The sequence below is a fragment of the Ustilago hordei genome (assembly GCF_900519145.1).
Source record: "Ustilago hordei strain Uho2 genome assembly, contig: UHO2_contig_02, whole genome shotgun sequence".
NCBI lineage: Eukaryota > Fungi > Basidiomycota > Ustilaginomycetes > Ustilaginales > Ustilaginaceae > Ustilago > Ustilago hordei.
The window spans coordinates 721,409-737,226 of NW_024545252.1; the positions used below are offsets into that span (position 1 = coordinate 721,409).

The following is a 15,818-nucleotide window of genomic DNA, read 5'->3' on the forward strand; positions in this document are numbered from 1 at the left end:
TATTTGGCCTACCCATCTTCAAATAAGCTCGCCTGCCGGCGCCCGCCCGCACATTATCTCGATCGAGCGCAACAATATCCACCACGAATTTCCTCCCTCCCTACCTTTTCAAGCATCAGCCCCTCACTGCCTTAGCCCTACCTCCACCCTTCTGCAGTCCTGCTGCCTCGTCCATCGAACCGCAGGTCAAAGTCGACAGTCGAGATCAACCCACCTCATCCTAGCATCGACATTATGGCGCAGCATTCAATGCCATCTGCCTACGGCTCTGTGCCTGCCCCGCCAAACCATCTCTACGCCAACGCGCCAAGAGGCATGAAGGAATACGACCTTGCCGGCACCAGCCATGGTCCCTCTGTTCCTCGTGCACCTTGGCATCCGGCACCACCTACACATCCTTACTCTCACCTCCACCCAGCCTTCCAGCAACAAAGTCCCATGCCCTATCAGCCTTTCGAGCCACGCCATCCCGGGGACAGCGAGCCTCTTCGCCCGCCCCCTGCCCATCACCATCATCACGGCGGCCCGCATCATCCACATCTCCACCACCATCCCTACAACAACCCTGCTCATTCGCTTCCTCCATACCCCTCCTCTTCCCAGCAAGCCGCCGACATGCATCACAGACACGTCTCCCGCGCTGCCTGTCTCTCTTGTCGTTCCGCAAAGCGCAAGTGTGACGGTGTCAAGCCCATCTGCGGGCCCTGCGCTCTCAGAGGTGTCAAGGATGGCTACCAGGGAGACGACGGAGGCTGCGTTTACGTCGCCAGTAAGCGCGGAGGCCCTCGTTTCAAGGGCATCAAAGGTGCTGAGGCCACCAAGCGCAAGCTAGATGAACGTGAGAAAGGTGGCAAGCTCAAGGGCGGCCGAAGTTCCGACCAGCATAGCCATGATGAATCTCATTCTCAGTCGCCTCCTGATCATGGATCGCATCCACATTCATCCTCGCTCTATACGCCGCCCGACGCCAACCAAATCCATCCTCGCTATCCTCAAGCCGACCAGCACGCTTCTATACCTCGATCCACTGCGCCAATGCCGCTTGCCAACCTTGATCTCTCTCGAGCTCGCGCAGACATGGTAGCCACTACCACTCTCTCTCCTGACGCTTTGCCGCTCAACGAGGAGAGCAATGATGCCTTTTCCTTTGATCGCGAGCGAAACGCCCTCACATCCTGCAGTCTCTTCCGCCCAGACGCCGCCGTCAGCGGTGGTCTCTTTGACGACTTGCCAGCCACCAACTACGACTTGCTTCAGAAGCTCTCCGCCACACAGGCCTCCCTCGGTCTTTTTTTGGCCAATTTCTACCACAAGCTGGAAGAGCTGCCCAAAGCAGGTGCCCTCGCCATGTTCAACGTCGACGAGTTCGGAAGCATCGAAGTTGACATGCCCCAGGCTCTACTGGAGATTGAGACTGCCAACAAGTCGAGCGCTGCGGTTAACTCGGAACAGCAGGCGCGCGCCTTGTTGTCAGACTTTTACGAGCTCGTCTATCCAGCTTGTCCAGTCATGTTGCCCTCCGGTCACCTCTCCTCTCTCGCCTTCCACTTGTCCGAGGACGAATCGTCGGCTCTTCTGGCGGCAACATCCGCTTGTGTTGCCCTCCAGTTGCCGCAGACTGAGGCCAAGCGCATCGTTAAGGGCAGTCTGCTCTTCCACGACCCCAACGATCACGAGACCAAGGCCGAGCTTCTCGACCTCGAGCATGCTTCTCGTGAGGAGATTGCAGCCTATCACGCCAAGTCTGCCGAGAAGCTGCTGTTGAAGAAGGTGGCCATGTTGGCAAGAGCAAGAGCCTCTTGCTTCCCTTCCGAGGCAACGGCCAAGGTGATAGAAGCTACCAAACTCCTTCCAATGCATCGCGGCGCAGGAGGTGCCGACATCGAACTTACTCGAATCAAGCTCATCGCTACCCACACACTCTTGGCTCATTACCATTACGGAACATCCAACAGCCGCCGCGCTTTCCACCATGCATCCCAAGCCTGGAATCATGCTCAGGCTCTCAACCTCGACTCGAGCGAAAGTGTCTCGTCTGCACCTTCTTGGTTCAACCACGAACAGAAATGCGAATGGGCTCGTAGAGCCTACTGGACCTGTTACACCGCTGCTACCGTCATGTCGTGCACTGGTGGCTTCAAACCGCTCTCGGTGACAAGAGACATGCCTTCCGATCTTGGCCTTCTCCCCAACCTCCGCGGTGACCGCTCCAGTTGGAAGGCGCTCGTGCGTGGTGCTCAGTTTGTCTCGAGGTCCTATGCTAGCCTGTATGACCTCGACTCATACAAGAACCGGCCGGAGAACAAGCTGCAGGATCCAGTCAGCCAGACACGCGAACAGCGACGTCGATGGGAGACCATCTTCGAACGCATGCAGAAGGTGGATGCCGATGTTATGCAGTATGCTCGCTCCGACCCTGTTTGGAGCGACGAGAGCTGTTTTGCTCCCAACATTGGTCTCTCGCGCCGTACGGTCGAGTTTGAGGAGGAGAACGAGATTCGTCTCAGTCGCAGTCTTCGAGTTGCAGGTAAGCTGATGACGAGTGGTGCGCTCATCATTCTTCATCGAGCACAGGCGTTTGCCAATGCACGCATCTTTGTTGCGCCCACCTGTGGCATCCCGGGCGCATGTGAGGATAATAGTGACACGGCATCCGATCTCTGTGGTCGCACCAAGGGTCCTGATCGTCTTTGGCACCGTGAGGCGGAAGGTTTGCCGCCGTCGGGTAAGCCAGCAGGCAGCGATGAGCTCAGCCCGAGCATCGAGGCGCCCGGCAAAGCAGGAGCAGCGGGTACAGGTCGATCGCGCAGTGCTAGTAGTTTGAGCAGCAGTGGAGCCGAAAGCGTTGGTAAGAGTCTGCTCAGTTCATCCTCCTCCTCGATGGGCAATCAGATCACTTTTACTGCTTGCGGCATCCCTGTCAAGTTCAACGGTGGACCATTCGAGCCTTCGGACTCGCTCGGCAGATGTCGATTTGCAGCAGGTGTCATGTATACCCAGCTGGCGCACATCAACACTAGCACCTTCCGACACGGACGTCGTGAGTCGATGACTCAGCTTCCTGTTGAAGCCAACAATGGTCGAGAGAATCGCGAGCACTGGTCTGCACCCTCCTTGCCACCTTTCTCTGCATGCTCGCTGGTTCTTGCTGCCTATGTGTTGCTGATGGAGACGCTTCATGCTCAGATCGCAGCAGGCTTGGAGGATGATTTGGACTTTACCAATCAGGAGGCGCTCGAAGAGGTTGGTGAGGAGGCACTCTATCAGCTCTCTCCTATCTTGCAGCCTAATCCTCATCGTACGGCACAGATCCCTCAGTTGTCTGGAAGACAGGCTTACATGTTGGCTATCAAACTTAGGTCGTGCATTCTGCAGATCGAAGCAGCGCTGGAGAAGTTTTCGAGGGCTTGGGAAATTGCTAAGGGTTACGCGCAGGAGGTTAAGCTGCTGTTGGAGGTCAATCAGAGCCTTTTCACCGGATCGAACGTTGCTCAGATCAAGTTCTAAGCAGACCCAGGATCTAAGCATGTTTCCTTTCGTTTTCGTTTCGTCTTCATTCATTGTTTCCATGTTACGGGTTAACCACTCTCGATACCCTTTTCGTTTCTCTTTTTCTTTTCTTTTCTTTTTTTCTTTTTTTTTTTTTTTCTTTTTTCTTTTCTTTTTTCTTTTCTTTTTTCTTTTCTTTTTTCTTTTTTTCTTTTTTCGTTCAGCTTTTCGTCAGCATGTACTTTCGCAATTTCAGCATTCACTCGGCATCACACCACTACAATGTCACGCACATTTTGCAATGGAGCTTCTGTACCTTGCTCGCGACGCTTGGACCACTCTTTTCCCATCGCATCGTCGTGCTTTTGGCTCAATTGGTTGAAAGGCTTGCTCCCCTGACGGACGACAGTTGGATCGTGATGATGAACTACACCATCTCACATATTCCACACACTTGCTCCGTTGATCAAACGGAGCTCTGAACATCCAACATCACCACAGAGGGACGATAAAAAGATGATTCTTATTAAGAACAACACAAGGACCAAGTCGAAAAGTCGCAACAGAATTAGGTTTGACAAAGGTGAGCAAACAGGCAGTTGGTATCATCGAGACGGAAGGTAAAGGAGCGTGTAAATTGGCACTTGAGGGTAAACAGTTGCTGCAAGGTTTGGTTGGTGGGCAAGAATGATTGTTTTGTTTGGTTGACAAAGTGTTTTCTTCTTGCTGTTTGTAGGTGCGTTTGTGGTTTAGACTGTATCTAGTCTCTACGCGAGAGCTCGATAACAGGGAGAGTAAAGTAACTTGTGTCTGGAGTCAAAAGACCAGCGGCACCTACATACCAAGCAATAGCAGCAGTAAGGATACCAAACGAACCACCAGCAGTCTGGATCTTTGCGTTACCCGTGAACTCTGCTACAAACAGAAGCAAGAAGGTAATGTCCAAGAAGAAAAACAACGCAACCAAACCAACCGAGGATCGGAAGGAAGCCAACAGCATAATAAATGTAAAGATGAACCAAGCGGCGAGATAGATACCGACTGCATTTGCCAGTTGAGTCTCGGGAACACCTTTAGGGTTGTAATTGTTCTCTGCAATACCGAACCAAGGGATTTGAATGATAGCATACGACCACCAGAAAGCACCGTAGGAGGAGAAAGCAGTAGCACCAAATGTGTTACCAGCAGCAAACTCCCACATTCCAGCAAGAAATTGAGCCAAACCACCATAACCGATCGCAAGACCAACAACCACATTAGGGACAGTAACGCCGCGCGCTTTAACGTTGAACATCGAAAGAACAAACGTCGTTGCCGCGAAACCGAACAGACCCAGAGGTGCAGGGTTGGCGAAGCGTCGATGATAGATGGGGAAAGCGGGTTGAGACGTGTCTTGTGGGTGTCCACCGGGAGTGAGAGCTCGGATGGGCTGAGCTCCTCCCTGGTAGCCGTTCTCTTGCTGCTGCTTGATTTCGGACATGGTTGTCGAGTAAATGGGTTGTGGGATGGTGGTGTTGGTGATGATGGTAGTAGGGTGAAAGGGGGGTGGATCAAAGATGACGAAATGCAAGGATGCGAGCCGTTGGGATGGCGCTAGTGGTGGGGCCTTAAGTACCTTTCTCAAAAAGACAGGCGAGATCAAGGAGCCATTCAAAGAAGGGATTGCCCTTTTCCTCTGCATGCAGCATCAACTCTTTGCTACAGGACACCGGTGCATAAAAGCAGTCCCAACTCAGCTTCAGCATCGGCACAGGGAGAGAGAGCAAGAAGGAGGAGGAGTTAAGGTCACGGGCATTACACCCCAAAGTGCGCCACATACCAAGGCTTGGCCCTTGGCCTCGTGCAACAGTGTGCAAGTCAGCCCATTCGGAACTACTGAGTGACACTCTAAGATCACCGTCCCTATCGATCCCTCTGTCGAACAAAGCAAAGAGGTGCGCTTGAGCCGAGATCCCAGCGACATGTCAAAAAACTCGATCTATATTTGGCAAGACTAGCTCCCCCGCGCCGGATAGAACCTTCCGTCGTTGCCCCCCCCACAAGTCACTCGAGCTTCAACTTAGCATACCTCTCTACTTTGATGCACAATACATTGACAAGGTTGTGTCCACATCGCATCACAAGCCCGAGACAGGCACGGAGTTCGATCCTTAACTACAAGTTTTGTTGAGCATTGTACAGAGGGGAGAGACGCCACAACTTTTTTTTTTTTTTTTTTTTTTTTTTTTTTTTTTTTTTTTTTTTTTTTTTTGGCTTGCTTGGGGTGTTAGGAACAAGAGTCCAGTGCCTTGAACTTTTTTCTTCTTTTTTTCTTCTTTTTTTTTTTCTTTTTTTTTTTCTTTTTTTTTTTCTTTTTTTTTTTTCTTTTTTTTTTTTTTCTTTTTTTTTTTCTTTTTTCTTTTTTGATGTTTTGGCAATGCACAAGTCTCGGTTGGCTACGTTGGATCTGTGAAGCAGAAATGCAGAGGAAATTTGAACGCCCCAAGGAAACGTGGGGAACCAATACGGCCGATATAGTAGGCAACCTAACAGTAAGCATATAAAACACGACGGGGCATTTATCTTACCCTCCTCGGGTTTCGGCTAGCCGGTATGCCGATGCCTATCGCGATAATCGGGCCCAACTCAAGCCGATACGATGCACAGGCCCCGACAACATGCTACGGATCCGAGTGAGCGAAGGTGGCGAAGGTGTGAGATCGAACGAGAGCTCACATACTTTCACGGTTCGGCAGCAGATAGCTATGAGTCTATTCTGCATAGGCGAGAGCGATCTCACCTCCCGACCCCCCTAAAAAAAAGATTGCCAACCGATGCAGTGGCAAATGGTATAAGAAAAGTCAAAACATGATGTGATGTGATATGATACTGTGCAAAAAGAGTCCCAAGAGCCAAGTTGCCTTTCAACCCAACCACAACCCAAGCAATACTCGTCAACAAGTCTTGTCAATCCAGATCCATATGTTGTACTTTGCGTCGAGCCACATCATTATCATCATTTGTGCTGGTGGTGGTGGATTGAGCGCTCGAGTTGCTGAGATCAAGGGCAGCGCAGGCTGGAAGCGATCGTTCCAAATTGAATTCGGCAACACATTGAGCTGCTTGAATGAGGATATCTCGGCAAGCTCGGTCAAGAGTTGCTCAAAGTCGGCTCAGATCTGCAAAACGTGGAAGCAAGGATAGGCGTGCTTGTCGGTCACACCTCGGATGCAGAGTTGAGGGCATTCAGTGGCATTGATCGTCTGAAACATGATTACACAGAAACAGTCCATATCGTGACTATAGTGCAAAGAACAGGCTTGTGGGCTTTCACTTGTCCCAAGCAACCCTACCACCGCCAAAGATGTAAGGATAAGCAGTCTGGTAATAGTTGACAACAGTCCTTCGACCAGCAATAGAAGGAGCAGTAGCAAAGCTGCCACCCAAAACCACGCTGTGCTTGCCATCAAAGAAGTCCGAGCTGTATCCTGGGTACAGCGCAGACGACTGGAACCCTTTGTACTCGCCAAACACCGTACTGGTCCATTCCCACACACCACCATTGTGTCCTGGAAGCAGAGTGCCGTCCGAGTCGTAACGAGGCAAAGTGGCAGGAACAGGATGCCAGTTACGGAAGCCAACGTTGGATGAGGGCGCTGCTTGACCCTGTGTTGGGTTTTGCGAGCCTCTGTGCTTGGTGGTACCCAGCTGCTGCTGAGAAGAATCCGTACCTGGACCATGCATCGAGATTCCAGGTGGATGAATCTCGGTCTTGAGCACTCTACGAGACTTGTTCTGCGGCTTAGGAGCATTGGTGTTCTCCGTAACGTAAAAACGACGGAGCATCATGATCGCTTCGTCGCGCAAGTATCCACCCACCGACTCGTAGCCTGGCGAACTGACAATTGCATCATCGTCGTGAAGACCAAGCACACTACCATTGCCGCCAAAGCGTTCGTTACCAGCACCAAATACAACGCGCTGAATCCCGATCTGTCTCAGCGCAGCACCGCACATGATGCATGGCTCAATGGTGACGTAGAGCGTTGTATCCTTGAACGGGTTATCGCCTTCAGGCCCCGAGTGAGGAGACACTGCAAAGTCAGCAGAGGAAGGTGGCAACTCGGAAAGAATGTGATCGATCGCTTCAAGCTCTGCATGTCTGGTAGCGTTGAGCAGCTCGTTGGTGCGGTTACGACCACGAGCAATGATCTTGCCCTTGCGAACAAAGACACCGCCAACGGGAACCTCGTTGGCATCGAGAGCTTCTTGCGCCATTGCGAGCGCTTCTCGCATCCACTTGAGATCTTCTTCAGACTGCTCCTCTGGTGGAATGTATCGAACAGCTGAGCCTCGGACAGGGGCAGCCTGCTTGCCAGGAGGATCAATGTCGTTGTCCTCTGTCTCAACTTTTACCGCTGCATCGCGGTGGAAAGGTGGCACGTTAAGATCGAGGACCAGCGCCTCAGGAGGGGTATCCATGAATTTGCGCAGCTCGGCATGGGTGGGGAGTCGACCACCCTTCCAAGCAGCATAAGCCGAAAGCTGCTTGCCAGAAGCCTGAACAGGCCAGTGTTGAGCCACTGCCATGTCAACGGGGCCATAGAAGGTACGAACCATGTAGCCTTCGCCATCGTCGCTCTTGACCCACGAGGCCGGAGCTTCTTCGATGTTGGTTGCCTTGAGGAATTCCAAGTACTGAGCGTTAGAGATGGGCATAGCCGAGATCGAAAAAGCCTTGGTTTCGACGCTTCGTCGAGGATGCTCGTTATCCCATCCAAACTCGGGCTGACCGAGCTGCATGTTGAGATCCCGAACGTCGCTGGTCGGACGAGCAGCAACAATGTCAAAATCTTGTGTGTCGTCATCATCGTGGCCAAGCTCCACAGTTGATGCTTCAAAGTGGAAGCATTGCTCCAAAGCACGACTGCCACCACGCTTCTCAAATTCTGCCTGCCATCGCTCCTTCAGAGAAGGCCAGTCAGGCGCCATGAAGCCAGCAGGGGGTTTGGTGTTGGGAGACTGAATCAGCATGTACAACAGCGTCTCGAGGTGAAGATTGATGTGTTCGAGCGTCATCCAGAGCATTCTTGCGAGCCTGCGGTTCATGACGAGATCACCTCGGGCAACGTCTTCGTAGACCTGCTTAACTCGTGACTGCACCTTTTGCTGATACTCGAGGATCTCATCCAGCGTAGGCCAGTCTTCTTCGCAGGTGGGGACCTCGCTGTGTGGGTTGCAATGGGTGACGTCGTCCATGTGAGGGTCGATTCCGCGTTCGAAGATGGCAGAGAAGCGATCATTGGTGTGAGGCTGCTTCAGATAGGTCGCTACGTGAATGTCGATAAAAGCTGGGATGTGACCAAGGTAGAACAAGCAAATGTGACGAAGATCGATTGGCTTCTCATGCAGTTTGTCTTGAGGGATCATGGTCAAGGTGACGCAGTTCCAAGCATCCCAGACCGTTTTCCAGTCTCGCAGACTGGGCAGACCAATCAGAGCAGCCCTTTGGGCGACCTCGTCCAAGTTACTGCCACCCCAGCCATTGTCGATCTTTGCCAGAGCTTGATCTTGGCTTGTCTGCTCCTGTGACGTCTGTGTCACTGAGAGCGAGAGAGGCTCGGCTGCAGAGTTGGAGAAGTGGAAGCTAGGCTTCTCGACGAGCCAGATGTCGTATCGATCGGTGTGGTCGCTCCAACGATGGATGACACGGAGTCCGGCGTAGTCGAAGAGGTTGAGGGCCTCACGCTCTCCGAACTTGTAACTCGCTTCCATGTGGATGAGTTCATCCTTCTCAATCTTGATAGGCTCCGTCAAGCCAGCGATTCGAATCTCGTGAGCCTGCTTGGCACGGTAGTAGGACTCATGACGACCTTCGCGAGCGTTATAGCGGTCAAAGTACTCAAACTTGCGATGGTCGATGGCATTGCCGCCGAGCGCTCGATCAGCGTGCTCAAGACCGTTCATGATGAAGTCCCGAGTGAGGCCGGCAGGGTCGTTGTAGGCTAGAGCGACGTCGGCCGGTTTGTTGCGGCGATCGATCGAGATTAGCATGGTGTCGCCAGGTCGCATGCTGTCGCGGGCTGTCTTGGCGAGGAACTCGGCGGCAGACTTGCGGTCAAAGTTGCCGATACTTGAGCCGAGCCAGAGGAGACATCGGCAACCTTGCTTTTGAGCACCAGCAGCGGTGGACTGAGCATGAAGACCGCCTTTGCCGATGAAATCGAGACCAGCATCGTACGTAGCCCACAAGCCATTGATGCCGACTTTGCCGCCGTGGATGGTCCATGCATCTTGATCGCCGCTGATGGCCTCTTGCTCGCGTAGGTCGCGCAATGTACGCTCTAGTTCGGCCTTATCGAGGTCGAGAGCGTAGTAATGGACGCTAGGTCCGCCTGCAGGAAGCGCAGGGAGAAGTTTGAGCGCACGCAAAAGATGGATCGTCTTCTTGAGCGAACCTGCGCCGAGCTCGACGAGAGAACCGGCTCCGATGGCTCGATCGCCATCGAGGCCTTCTTCGGCATTGACACCTCCATTGAATCTACCTACTTTGCTGTCGCCCCATTTCTCCTTCTTTGAGGCGCTTGCATCTCGCTGAGGCGGCAAGGTGTCTTGGTTCGGAACTTGGTCCTGATCCAGTTTGGGCTCTTCTGTCTGTCCGGCGTTAGTCGTGGACGACTGTTCAGAGGCAGTCGTAGGATGACCAAAGATCCTCAGCGCTATTTCGGGTGCGTAGTCCTTGAGGATCTGTAGCTCGGCATTGTAGAGGTAGTACTCGGGAGCTGCGGTGAGCTTGTCATAGAGAATGAGGCCTTGCTCGTCATAGAGAATGGTGGTGGGCAAGGTCTTTGTGTAGGAACACTTAAGATCTTCCGGGTCGTTCTCCTTGCCAGGAATAACGAGCTGATTGGATTGAAGCCCAGAGATGATCTCGAGACGCAGCTGGTCATCGGTTGAGGTGCTCGAAAGACTGCCGGCGCTACCTGAGTAGAGGTCGATGACTGGGGCATCACGGAGTTTGGCTGTAGACTGTACTTTTGACATTGTCTTTGCGAGCGGAGCGGAACTGGAATCGAGCGATGGAGTTGACACAGCAGCTGGAGCCATAGTGTGTGTATCGAGTTGAGGCAGGATCGCTTGGTATCTGATGAGCCTGATGTCGATTGTGCCGTGTCTCTGGGCTCGCCCTGTCGTTGGCAAAGCGCTGAGAGAGGGGTTGTGGGTGGGGGTGAGAGTGGTGAAGAGAGACAAAGGAGCTCGCGAGTGCCGGCGGTGAAGTAGGAGGCGAGCAGGCAGGCTAATAAGGCCCAATAAAGGCAAAAGCAGCGATGGAGCTGTCTCAGGACCTCACGGACCTTTACTCGAAAGCGTCGACAGGCACAGATGGACAGCAGCTGAATCTCCCTGTCATGCTTGCTCTCTCTCTGTGGCAACTCGGCTGAGTCAATAATGATTCATGGCTGCAGCCCGGCTAGAGGGTAAGAAAGAAAGCGAGAGAGGGATTGGCAGTCGAAGCGGGGACGAGTCCGTGCACTTCCAGTGGATGAGAAGAGAGAAGGCTTCGAGGTTCAAGCTCAGTCAGAGGGCGGTGAGCGCCAATCGACAGTCGCATGTTGTCTGCTGTAGGTGACGATCAAGTTTCCACTCTCTCGTCCTCCACTCTCTCGTCCTCCACTCTCTCGTCCTCCACTCTCTCATCCTCCACTCTCTCATCCTCTCTGTCTTCAAGGCAGCCTTTCTAAGCGGAAAGAAAAAGAAAAAGAAAAAGAAAAAGAAAAAGAAAAAGAAAAAGAAAAAGAAAAAGAAAAAGAAAAAGAAGGAAAAAGAAAAGAAAATCAATTTAATTTACTCAAGAGGCGTAGGAATTTGGCTTTTTGTGCGGGAAAGGGACGGTTGCCTCCTAGAAGGCTCAGGTGCGAGCGTCTCCACCGCCGCCGCCAGCAACCAGATCGAGCCTCCTGACAGACTGCCACCGTTGACAGTGGATAACTAGAGCGAGATGAACGAGGGTCCTTGCTGATCGTGCAAACCGAAAGCCATGCCCCACAAACATTCAGACTGCATGAGTGTCGCATCCCCTGTTCTCAGGAAGCCTTTGCAAGCACTGTATGCCTCCAACGCTTCTTCACAGTTAGCTTCTGCAGCAGATACGCAGGCATCGTAACCTGCGACCATGTCTGACATCAAAGGGTTGGCATTCTACACAACCTCAATCTCGTCAATGCATCTCTCCTCTTCGCCGGCCAGTCATCACTTTGCAAGGCCTGTGTGCATATTCAATGTGCGAAACCATCGTGAACCCAATCTGTCCACACAAACCAACAAAGAAGAGATGATGCTGGCGTAAACAGACCTGTTTTGCTTTGAGCTTTGCTTTTGTAGAGGTACATGGTGAGACCAGGACGAGCGTCCGCCCTCGCCTCAGTATCGAAAAGGTGTGTGGCTACCGGGGAAAGACAACGCAAGCTCGCAACGTTGCCCCGATCGCACGTGTAGAGGTAGAAATTGTGCGTAGCGGCGGTCGTGTCTACATAACGACCGTCGGTAGGATGCTGAAAACAAGGGATCCTAATAGCCGAGAGGAATCAAGATGCAATTGCGAACCATCGACTTGACAAAGAATGATTTACTCCTGGTCAATCACAGTGGTCTGGAGACCCTTGGCAGTGCCCAGGCCGAGAACGGGCATGGCGTAGGTGTAGAGCTTCTCCTTGGCACCCTCGTCGTCGTTACGCTTGCCTGTTGGTTTGCAAGATGCCAAGATCAGGTTCATCACACAGAAACGTTGAAACGGTCAGCTTTCTGTTTTGTGCCATAGATGGACTGCAATGTATGGCCCAAGGCGCACATCCGAAAACAGCAGAAAGAGACAATACCTACGCTCAAGACGAACACGGAGACGGCGGGGGAAGTTCTTGACACCGTACTTCCATACCTCCTGGTTGAGCTTGGGGTCAAGACGAACGTCCTGGGTGCCCATGGCCTTCTGGGCGAAAGAGACGACCTCCTTGATGGCGCGGGGAGCACGCTTCTTGAAGGCAACGTCGTGGACGCGCTTGTGAAGGTTGACCGTGTACTCGCGTGTCACAACATCGTTAAGGGCAGAGCGGGTCTTCTTGCCCTTCTGAGACTTGTCCTTGTGGTCCGCCATCTGTTGGGTAAAGAAAGCAAGCCGGGCAACAAGAGTGGTTGTTGGTGGTTAGGTTGACATTTCAAATCACGGCTTTGTGGGACGTTTTGTATGCCAGCAGCCTGCCTGCAATCGTTTCCTTGTACATGAGCCATTCCTAATCCAGATCCAACAGAGGCGCCTGCACTCCAGTCTTGCTTTACCATCTTCCCGCATCTACATCCATTTGGCTATCCTCTCATGTCGGCTGAAAATGCTTATCCGTCTGCTTGTCGTCATATCAATGCTGCAAGATGTTTCGGGATAGTCGCTGGTGCCAATGCTAAGATGACCTCCTACGGTTCCACTCATGCTTGAACGTAGGGATCATGCCGGTGCAAATTGAGCGTAGCAAGCCATTGTGTACTGATGCATGGTGATGTTGGTTGCGCTGCGATACTACTCCTAGCGAATTGCGGTAGGTGTTGCAAGTCGACAAGATGCATGGCCATCATACCTGTCGTGAGAGTCCAAGGTAGGTGATTTGCACTGTTGGCTGCAGTTGTAGTATCTTACGGTGAAATGCTCGAGTGTGCGTCGAAGGATATTCGTCGCTTCTGCACGATGTATGTATGTCGATCAGGGAAGCTGGACATGAAGAGATGCATGATGCGTATCCTAATGCCTGCGTCTTGACAGAAATGACCTTCAACTCTCTCCATTAATCCCAATGATTTACTGCGGGCTCGATCTACCATTCCAAGCTTTGCCTGAGGCACCCTGTACTGCTTGTATGTCTTACTGCTGTAGATATGCGATGGCTGCTGGATGTATATTGAGCAACACTTACGGTTGATATCGATCTTGAGGTGATGGTATCGCAAAGATATGGAGGAAGAATTCAGCGTCGACAAACCCATACTCACTTGGCCATCTTCGCTCCCATTCTCAGGCCAGACGTTTTGTGTCTCCTGCCTCGAGCAACAGCAGATTCCGCCTCAGATTCCAGACCCATAGCCTTCCTGGAGTCTGCTCACTGCAGAATTCGCAGCGTTAGGCTCGATGTTGGCTTCAGATCTGAGAAAAACTCGGAGCCGTACAGTCAATTTCGGCCAGCACATCACGTGCGTATTACTTCAAACTGTACTTTTGTTTTTTCGTACGAGCATTTGGCATTTTCTCTTTTCAGCCGCACTACAAACATGTCGTGGATAAACGACCTAACACCTTTGCGAAAGCGAGTAATTGCATGCACCCGTGGCTCATCTGGGTCCATCTTTTGCCTTTGGCGGCATGCATCTTCTGATGCTCATGCAAGCGCACAACAACCTCATCATCAAATCAAGGGCACGGAGCAGTGGATTGTGAGCGTACAAACAAGCTATGCAAGGGAAGCAGGGTGGGAATAAAGTACAAGAGCAGTATGTCTAGGATAGATCAAGATGATGAGCTCCGAATCAGATATGGCCTATGTGGTGCCCTTTGCTTAGAGGGGAGGCCTCAAACACATCCACAGTCTTAGTGGCAACAGCTTCAGCCGTCACAGTGTTGCAGCAAAGATGGATGGTATCGGGAGCTGAGACAGTGTCATGCTCCTTTTGGGCGTGGTTTCATGTGATGCGATGTATGCTGCATTGCAATTTACACTGCGCCTGTCTTGGCGGCGTTGAGTTGGATGACACCAAGAGCAGCAGTCTCGGCAAGACGTTTCGCCGAGCTGTCGATCTGGCCGAGTAGCAAAGTAGCCTCGAGACGCGAGGGCTCGGCAGGGATCTTGAAAAGACGGTTGACATCCTCGATGGGCAGGGGAGCGAGACCCTGAGCCTCTCGTGCCGCGTTCTCGGCCTTCTTGCGGGTAAGGTAAGCCTCAGCCTTGGCCTTCTCTCGAGCAAGCTGACGGGCCTGGAAACCGACATTACCGGCCTCAGCGGCGTGCTCGTCCATGATCTCGAGCGTCGACTCAAGGGATGAAGCAAGAACGGGCTCCAATGCAAGGTTCAAAGAGGTGTACGATGGGGTCAAAGCGGCCGTGGGTGGGTTGCGGAGAAGATCCGAGGTGCTAGGCTGCACGATCGAAGGACCGGGCGCGCTTGGTGTGGAAATGCTGCTGAGGAAGGCATCCAGAAGGGCAGTGTTGCGGAGCGAAACAGGGATCTCGATCAAGATGTTGGCGAAAGTGAGCTTGTGGTCGATGAGGCTCTGTGCGTGGAACTTGCCCTTCTTGTGAGCCTCGACGAAGGAAGGCGAGAGTCGGTATGCCTTAACAGAGGTGTTGCCCTGAGCGGACTGGGCAATGTCGTGAACGATAAGAACACCCTTGCCACGACCGCTGGCACCGTCACGCTCCATCAAACCAGCAATAGCAGCGAGACCGTCAACAACGGAGGAGCTGAGGAAAGCACCAAGGAAGCAGCCCTGGTAAAGACCGACAGGGTTGGCATCGGCGTTAACATCACGCAGCAATCGAACCATGTCGGAAGTATATCTGGTGGCGTTGCGGCTGCTTCGGTCCTCCTCCTCGTCACGTTCTCCGCCGCTGCGTCCTGGGTTTGGAAGGGCAAAGACGTTGGAAACTTCCAAAGTTCCGCCAAGATCCATGCCGAGAAGGGCACCGGAAGCCGAGGCCGGGTGAGCATCACGGCAGTGCTTTACGATCTTAGTGAGAGCGAGTCCATCGAGACGAACAGATGTGATGACGTCTGAGTCAAGTTCGAGGGCTTCAAGGGCAGCTCGGTCAAGGTCGGACTGGGCTTCGGTGGTGGAAGCCTTTGCGATGGCAGCGGCTGCTGATGGAGCCGGGGTAGCTGCCGGTGCTGTACGTGCGGCTGTGGACATGGTGTGTAGTGATCTCCGAACTAGACGAGATAAGTGACTGTCGAGATGAGATGGTGGTAAAAGCGATCGCGATCAACGTCAAGGGAAAGCGCAGTGACAGCGAGCGACACTTGATCGAGCGTCAAACAGAGAGGTTCACTTGTGCGCCTGTCGTCGCAAAAGCTCGAACTGCGAAATTTGAGTGTAGAATCTTCGCGGCGCTCCTGATTTGCCTCTGTTGCCACGACAAAGGGACAGAACCGAAGTTCTTCTTGACGGTTTCACGCGACTTGGATTGTAAGCAAAGGCGGTGTAACATTTTGTTCCGAGACCCTCTCCCACAGCCACTTGTGATCCACTCGCTCTTACGTCTCTCGTGCTGGCGTCTCGTGAGTGAGCTCAAACTGTCGATATCACAAGTTTGTCC

General features: G+C 52.6%; 5 protein-coding genes across 5 annotated transcripts; 1 reads left to right on the forward strand and 4 right to left on the reverse strand.

Moving 5' to 3' along the window:
• Positions 1 to 234: 234 nt before the first annotated feature.
• On the forward strand, positions 235 to 3,507 carry UHO2_01037 (uncharacterized protein; the record flags this gene model as incomplete). The annotated part of the gene is made up of 1 exon (XM_041553505.1): positions 235 to 3,507. One exon carries the CDS (start codon positions 235 to 237, stop codon positions 3,505 to 3,507), a length of 3,273 nt encoding a protein of 1,090 aa, XP_041409439.1.
• A 742-nt stretch (positions 3,508 to 4,249) lies between these two features.
• UHO2_01038 (putative FUN34 - transmembrane protein involved in ammonia production) lies at positions 4,250 to 4,969 on the reverse strand (the record flags this gene model as incomplete). The annotated part of the gene is made up of 1 exon (XM_041553506.1): positions 4,250 to 4,969. The coding sequence occupies one exon, from the start codon at positions 4,967 to 4,969 to the stop codon at positions 4,250 to 4,252; it is 720 nt and encodes a 239-aa protein (XP_041409440.1).
• Positions 4,970 to 6,798: 1,829 nt separating this feature from the next.
• On the reverse strand, positions 6,799 to 10,575 carry UHO2_01039 (uncharacterized protein; the record flags this gene model as incomplete). The annotated part of the gene is made up of 1 exon (XM_041553507.1): positions 6,799 to 10,575. The coding sequence occupies one exon, from the start codon at positions 10,573 to 10,575 to the stop codon at positions 6,799 to 6,801; it is 3,777 nt and encodes a 1,258-aa protein (XP_041409441.1).
• Positions 10,576 to 12,094: 1,519 nt separating this feature from the next.
• On the reverse strand, positions 12,095 to 12,619 carry UHO2_01040 (putative 60S ribosomal protein L31; the record flags this gene model as incomplete). The annotated part of the gene is made up of 2 exons (XM_041553508.1): positions 12,095 to 12,207; positions 12,349 to 12,619. 2 exons carry the CDS (start codon positions 12,617 to 12,619, stop codon positions 12,095 to 12,097), a joined length of 384 nt encoding a protein of 127 aa, XP_041409442.1.
• Positions 12,620 to 14,218: 1,599 nt separating this feature from the next.
• Positions 14,219 to 15,412, reverse strand: UHO2_01041 (uncharacterized protein; the record flags this gene model as incomplete). Its single annotated transcript, XM_041553509.1, has 1 exon — positions 14,219 to 15,412. One exon carries the CDS (start codon positions 15,410 to 15,412, stop codon positions 14,219 to 14,221), a length of 1,194 nt encoding a protein of 397 aa, XP_041409443.1.
• Positions 15,413 to 15,818: the final 406 nt, after the last annotated feature.